Here is a 7,235-nt window from a genome sequence, read left to right on the forward strand (position 1 = left end):
AAAACTCAAGTACTAGTAGACCACGCCTAGAAAATGGAACAAAAGCTAAAAGCCTAACTAAAACTCAAGTACAGTACAGGTACAAAGGAAGCCGGAAAAACCTAAGTATAACTGATGGACGGTCTTTGAACAAAAATAAATAAATAAATAAAAAATAAGTACATAGACAGTCCCGTTCTTCAAGCCAGCCGTCAGATGTAATCCAACGGTAGAGAAAGAAAAAAACAATTCTTGTTTACATTTCTCGCTCTTCCTCCGCACCTTATTCCCGTCTCCTTCTCCCCTGCAGTTCTCCTAACAAAAATGGAATCCCAAGAAAAAACCCCCACACAGCCCGCCGACCAACGCCGTCGTTCGTCGATCTCCGTCGATCGGCTTTCTTCGTAGATTTCCCTCGTTCGTCGTTCATCTTCTTCTAGATGAGGAAGAGACGCGGAGAGGGATTGGAGAGAAAATTAAAGTGGATTGGAGATCTGAGATTTCTATGAATTGCTAATTCCTTAATTTTCTCTCTCTTTTCTCACACCTTTGCTCTGTCAATCCTCTCGGCGTCTCTTCCTCATCTAGAAGAAGATGAGCGACGAACGAGGGAGACTCAGATCTCCAATCCACTGTATTGTTGTTAACGATACGGATAAAGTGGATTGTGGATCTGTGATGAAGAGGAGGTGGTACTTTGCTCTTCAGTCGGGGAAAATTTGTTAGTCAGACTAGGTATGCAAATATCTTTTTTTACTCTACATCTAATTATCTAATTTTCACTTGGATAGAAATTTATCTACGATAATACAGGTTTAATGTTATTGGTTTATCTTTTGTTTAAGTTTTAGTGTTTTATTATCTACATCTATTGGTGGTCTTTTAGTTTCGTGCTTGTATTTTGTAATTAGTGTAATTAGTAGTGTAGGTTTTAGATTCTAGAATGTTTTAAGAGTTGTGGAGTTTATTGGAGTATTAGAAACTATGAAAAAATCTTGCTTGATTTATGGTTGGTGGTTGCCGCATTGGAGAAGCAAGAGCAACCAAAATCCAGAAACAAACCATTTTTGTTAGTGACTTGCAGGGTATGTGTTGGTATCCTGTGTAATCTGTTCTTGTGATTCCGTATCTGAATGAAGAACTGAAACTCTAGCTTAAGTCGTGACTGATTTTTTGTGTGTATTGGTAATTCAAAATTAAAAGAAGAACAACAATAAGCCAAAACAAAACCATGTTCTGGCTGCTGTGCAGTGCTCAGGGTTATGTATGTGTGCTTGCGTACTCGTGTGATTCCAATTCCAAGTTATGAATACGGAACGGAATCTATCTTATTTTCTGCTTGTGGAACCCAAATATCCTTCTTTGTATGTGTGTTTGTAAAAATGGGTTATGTGATGGATCGTGGGTTCCTTTTGTTTATAAAAAATAAAAAATGAAAAATAAAAAAATTGTTTTATACTTATGCTAAAGTTACATGGATCCATCCAAGTTCTACTGAGGTTTAGCTTAAATGTTAGTCTTACACAATCTGTTTTTGGGTGTTGTTTGGGTTCCACTGAAAAGAAACAAGAATGTTTGAATTAGGGCTCATGGATTATATAGCAGAAATAGTATTTTTTTTTTTTTCAAGAGTTTCATTGACTAGAATTAATAATAGGCTGAAAGTATTTTGGTGTTGGTCTACGTTCAAAGTAGTGGCATTTGGTGTAAATTCCTAGTAAATATATGTTATTGCAACCTCAGCATCAATTTTTCAACTGATGACTTGAATTGAATTTCTTGATGTTTTGTGAATTGAAGGTGCCTGGTGTTGCTTCTGTGGAAGTAATTGGAGGGCATAGAGTTGACTTCCATGATGACAGACGGGTTGGTGAACTTCTGAGGTTAATGATTGAACTATTGGAGGGCATAGAGTTGACTTCCATGATGACAGACGGGTTAGTGAACTTCTGAGGCTAATGATTGAACTAACTCTCCCTAATTATTTTCTGTAGAGAGTTGTAGATGATGCTGCAAATGATTGCTGATCACACCGGTAGATTACTAACTAAGCCCTTTAACCCTTCAAAAGAATCAGGTTATATGAATAAAAGTTCATCGGTTGGTAATAGACTATTAGTTAAATGATTCCGAGTGACTAAAAAAACTGTAACGAAAATATGATCATATATGTAAAACCCAAGGCTAAGAAGCATAACTAAAAGCAAAAAGATACTCTTGACAGTTGCAGTATGAGACATAAACAAATCAATTAAAATTTCCAATTCGGAATGAGTTTGGCATGTAGATGTTTTCAAAGAACAAAAACATTTTCCATCATCAGAATGCACCCGGGATACTAACACCAATGAAAATTATCGTAAAAGGGGAAAAAAAAAACACTGTAGAATGAAATTGCTGTTCTTGAGCTTGCCGTTAGGTTTGGGCAAAAGGGTAAACTCTAGTTGAAGGAAGAGAATAATTAGAGACTAACTAACCGTTGCCTTCTATTTCACTTGTTTGGGGATGGGGAGGGGGCATTGGAATGATTCCAAGTCCGTACAGAAATTGGGTTTTGTTTGGATTTTCCTCAGCTGCTTTGTACGCTGTATGCTGCCATTTTACCGGAAGCTAATCTAAACTTGTGTATCAACTATCAAGTAATGGGAAAAGATAAAGGAAAGGATAACTCTATTCATTCATGTAATACATACGAAAAAGAAAATTAAACATGGAAAGAAGAGGGAGCATAGAAATAAGAAATATTTGCTTTACCAGTAAGTAGAAGTGGGTAAATCTAAAGAGAAATTCCTAGCTAAAGCCTCAAAAGGAGTAATTCAGACAAATTAAAATTATAATTTCAAGCAGCATACCAGCAAGAAAAGGAACATAAAGAATTGAGAACATTGCAAGAACAAGAAATAATTATTAACAAATGACCATAATATACAAATACCAATTCATGTCAAATCCTCCTTACAATACAATATTTATTTTCCAGTTTCTAATCATGAGTTTTAGGGCGGAACTTCATAGTATTTGTATAAAAACACATGTCAAACCATTGAGCTGATCCTCCTGGCTGAAATGGTGTTTCCTTCTTTATTTTTGTGAAGTTTTTCCTGTCAAAAAGAGATTATGAATTTAATTCTGTTGATTCAATTCTATGTTTTGTGAATTGAAGGTGCCGGGTGTTGCTTCTGTGGAAGTAATTGGAGGGCATAGAGTTGACTTCCATGATGGCAAATGGGTTAGTCCCCCACTTCAAACTCTTCTCCTTCCTCTAAGTTCCAACTTCTACTGTCTCTGAGTCTTATTCCATCACGGAGGAACTGAAATGTCGTAGGTATTTGGATCTGCTTCTTTCTATTTTTGTCGGAGATATTTTTGTGTTTGATTTTTGTTCCTTTATGTGTAGGTATTTTCTTTAAATTTTGATCTTCTTCAGCTTCTATTGCACCATTAAGTTACGTTGCTTGCTAATGTTTCTTTTTCCTGTTTTGCAACACGAATGAAAAAATTAAGCCCAATTAACCGTCATTTAACAGTGAGAGCAAAGGGGAACCGCCCACTTTGTAAGAAGATGCACATTAACCATGCGAAGGTACAACTTTTAGTTTGACGATTGCTTTTAATTTGTGCATCTTCACCTACGACCCGACAATTAATTAATTACTAGCATTCATCTTTCTTTTGCAGTTACCAGAGTATCGTGCTTTACTCTCAACAAGTTAAAGATCTAATGGAGTTTCAAAGTTACAAGCACTATCTTCGGGTTGGGGTTCGTTTCTTCTTTTTTTCTCATCCTTTTCCATTTCTGTTTCCTCATCTTTAAACATTCTAATTTGCTTTTTTATTTGTTTTATTGGTTTACAAAGTTACCTATGGTAAATATAATACAGCTTTCTCTGTCAGTTTTGTATTTTTTGGTTATAAGGGCATTTGTGTCCTTTTCTTTATTGAAGCATTTTGACCCCAAACAGGGACTGCCTTTTATAATAGAGGAGATTTGGGGTCAAAGGGTCCTAGGATCATTAACCAAGGGAGAGAGGGTGAGTTGGGAGGAGAGAAGGCTTGTTTTACCTCATCTTGCCTCAAATTCAAGGTACATCATTCTTTCTTCCTTCCATTTTTGACATTTCTTTTTGTTTTCTGGTTATTTTATAGATTTTACACTCTTAAGTTTTTTGTGATTTAGGTATGCATATAAGTTTTGTGTTTTTGTGATTTATGGTATTCCTATGGCTATAAATTTTTAGTGATTTGAGTTGCATTTTCTTTCTTTGCACCATCATTTATGTTTCATTTTAGTTTTCTGTTCATGTTACAGTTTGTACACCACCTGTTTGACATAATTCCTCAATCACGTTATGTTATGCCTATAAGCTTTTGTGGTTTATACATCTTTCTTTCCTCCTTTTTCCATATTTCCTTTTAGTTTTCTTGTTATGTTACAGACTGTATACGAAGTGTCTGATATTTTTCCTCTTTAGCCAAAATGTGTACCCTTATGTCTGGTTTTTCTTTAATTTTAGTTATGTCTCTACCGCTGCGAGAGCCTATTGCAGCTTTTGGGAGCATCGCTATCCATGCTGCTGTTGTTGGCATGTATTTCATTTTCGGTATAGTTGCTGGTGCCTTCAACATGCATGCTAAGGATCGCGCGTCTGGCCGCAGCAAGTCTGATAATTGGGTGGGGGATATTATATTTGCGTTCAACAAAACTGCTACTTGCTTATATTTTACCAGCGTGACTTTATCAACTGTTGGTTACGGAGACATAGTTCCCCATGACGGAGATAAAGTTGCCATGTTGCTGACAATGCTCTTGATGTTATTGGGTTACTACCTTGTCAGTTTTGTGATTGCCATGGAAGTTGACAGATTGGGTAGTTGGTTGTTGATGCGCTTCCATGAGAGAAGAAGAGGATTCATAAGATTTTTCTGGGCGTGTCTTTGCGGGCCGATGCTCATAGCTTCTGGAGGTATTATGATTAGGTATATGGAGGGGATTTCGTGGGCCGATTCCTTCTATCTATCAGTGGCGTCTGTCACAACTACAGGCTACGGGGATAAGCATTTCAACACATTGTTGGGCAAGTGTTTTGCTAGCATATGGCTTCTGGTCAGCACCATCCTGAGTAGTAAATCTGCACAGTTTATGTTTGACGTGATCATGTGGATTAAAAGAGTGAGAGCTTGTCGTGACTGTGGCACCATTTGCCACACATGTGTTGTCGCGGACTTAACGTCACAAATACACGCAGTACGCATTGGATGAAACTATTATTTTGTTGAACTGTTGTTTTATGGACTCAGATTACATGGATGTAAGGATTTATGAGGGGGTATAGCCTCCTGATGCCCTTCTTTATGGTAATGTAATGGATTAAACTCCTTTGTTAGATACAAAAATCTTTTTATATTTTAAGAGCGTTGGCTCTATGATTCTCATTTTAATCCCTTATTACGGGCTGCTTAGAAGAATAGTTGATATATGCATATATATAATTCTTCAACCTGATGGACAATGTTGTGCTCTCTTTATCCAGAAATGTTGGAATATTGACAAATATGACAGAGAAACATAAACTTGTGTCTAATTTCAACCATTGATCGGGAATGATCTATGGCACCATATTTTAGACAACTTTAAACACAAGAATTCAATCGTTAGATTAAGAGTGATGGCTGAGATTAAACAAGAACTTACGGTGGAACCCATCTAGTGGTGAGCTGGTTTGTACCGTACCAGAATAGAGATAGGAGAGCAAACACGAAGACACTAAGCTCAGAGATTGAATAAAAGTTTTCGTTACAAATATAAGTTCTCTTCTTCACTCTTCGCACTAGATAAGGTGCAAAATTGTTTCAGTGAATGAGAGAGTCAACGAGGAAGTCGGAGTACCTATTTGGAATCGGTGCTTTAAAAGCAAAATTGCAGGAAGATGGTGTAAAAACCCTTTCCATGCCGAAAGGATCCACCAGATGCCATTTTATTGCCATTCTGCCACAAACTGAGATATACATGGGCTCCAGAGCCAAGTCATCTAGAGCATACCTGCCCAAGAGACCACAAAGTTACGGACATCAAAGAAGAAAAAGTAAACCGAAACACTAAACCTCGTTAAACATTAAGTCAAGGTCCTAACAATCCTCCCCCCTAAGAAGAAGCTTATCCTAAAGCGTTGAAGTCAGCGAGTGACCGCATGGTTGCCGCGTTTGAACATCCCACGCTGCAAAAAAATTTCCAGTGTCCAAGCCGAAAGTCCCGTGTCTAACATGGGTGGAAGCACAGAGGAAGGAACCACATGAGAGCCCAACTTAGGCTTAAGAAGAGAGACACGAAAGGTGGGGTGAATGCAAGATTCTGGAGGCAAATCCAAAGTATAGGCTACTTTCCTCACACGAGCAAGGACTTTGTAAGGACCATAATAAGTGGGTGCAAGTTTGGGGCAGTTGGTGTGACTGATAGAGGATTGGCGATAGTTGTGAGAGGAGGAAGACCCAATCGCCAACCGTGAATTCTCACTCAAAAAAATTTTCTAGCATAGTGCCGCATTCTGTCTTGAGCAATCTGCAGGTTCTCACGAAGGTGGCTGAGCAATGCATTACAGTCCACTGATGAGCACATTTTATGTCACATCTTCAACTACTAAGTTTAGACTTTTTAGTCATCTGTTCAATTGATTTAAGTTAGTTTGTCTTATTTTATGTCAAGTATTTCTAGCATAGTGGCGCATTATGTCTTAAGCAATCTACAGGTTCTCACAAAGGTGACGGAGCAAGGCATCACGGTCACGAAGGGTAGTGTCCATTGATGAGCACATTTTATGTCACATCTTCAACTACTAAGTTTAGGCCTTTTAGTCCTCTGTTTAGTTAATTTAAGTTAGTTTGTCTTATTTTATGTCAAGTATTTCTAGCATAGTGGCGCATTCTGTCTTGAGCAATCTACAGGTTCTCACAAAGGTGACGGAGCAAGGCATCACGGTCACGAAGGGTAGTGTCCATTGATGAGCACATTTTATGTCACATCTTCAACTACTAAGTTTAGGCCTTTTAGTCCTCTGTTTAGTTAATTTAAGTTAGTTTGTCTTATTTTATGTCAAGTATTTCTAGCATAGTGGCGCATTCTGTCTTGAGCAATCTGCAGGTTCTCACAAAGGTGAAGGAGAAAGGCATCACAGTCACGAAGGGTGGTGTCCCCTGATGAGCACATTTTATGTCACAACTTCAACTAAGTTTAGAATTTTTAGTCCTCTGTTCAGTTAATT

The 7,235-nt window shown here is 37.7% G+C and overlaps 1 protein-coding gene and 1 long non-coding RNA gene across 4 annotated transcripts; both read left to right on the forward strand.

Annotated features, from left to right (window-relative positions):
* Positions 1-251: 251 nt before the first annotated feature.
* LOC137745939 (uncharacterized) lies at positions 252-4,063 on the forward strand. 3 transcript variants are annotated; one of them, XR_011069750.1, is made up of 5 exons: positions 252-714; positions 1,780-1,916; positions 3,143-3,562; positions 3,658-3,739; positions 3,942-4,063. It is a non-coding gene; the product is annotated as an uncharacterized lncRNA (long non-coding RNA). The 3 variants fall into 3 exon arrangements; XR_011069749.1 differs by having other exon boundaries at positions 255-714; positions 3,143-3,304; positions 3,484-3,562; positions 3,658-4,061; XR_011069748.1 differs by having other exon boundaries at positions 256-714; positions 3,658-4,061.
* A 393-nt stretch (positions 4,064-4,456) lies between these two features.
* On the forward strand, positions 4,457-5,239 carry LOC137744392 (two-pore potassium channel 4-like). Its single transcript, XM_068484216.1, has one exon. It carries the CDS (start codon positions 4,457-4,459, stop codon positions 5,237-5,239), a length of 783 nt encoding a protein of 260 aa, XP_068340317.1.
* The last annotated feature ends 1,996 nt before the right edge of the window (positions 5,240-7,235 follow it).

The sequence above is a fragment of the Pyrus communis genome, chromosome 9 (assembly GCF_963583255.1).
Source record: "Pyrus communis chromosome 9, drPyrComm1.1, whole genome shotgun sequence".
Taxonomy (NCBI): Eukaryota; Viridiplantae; Streptophyta; class Magnoliopsida; order Rosales; family Rosaceae; genus Pyrus; species Pyrus communis.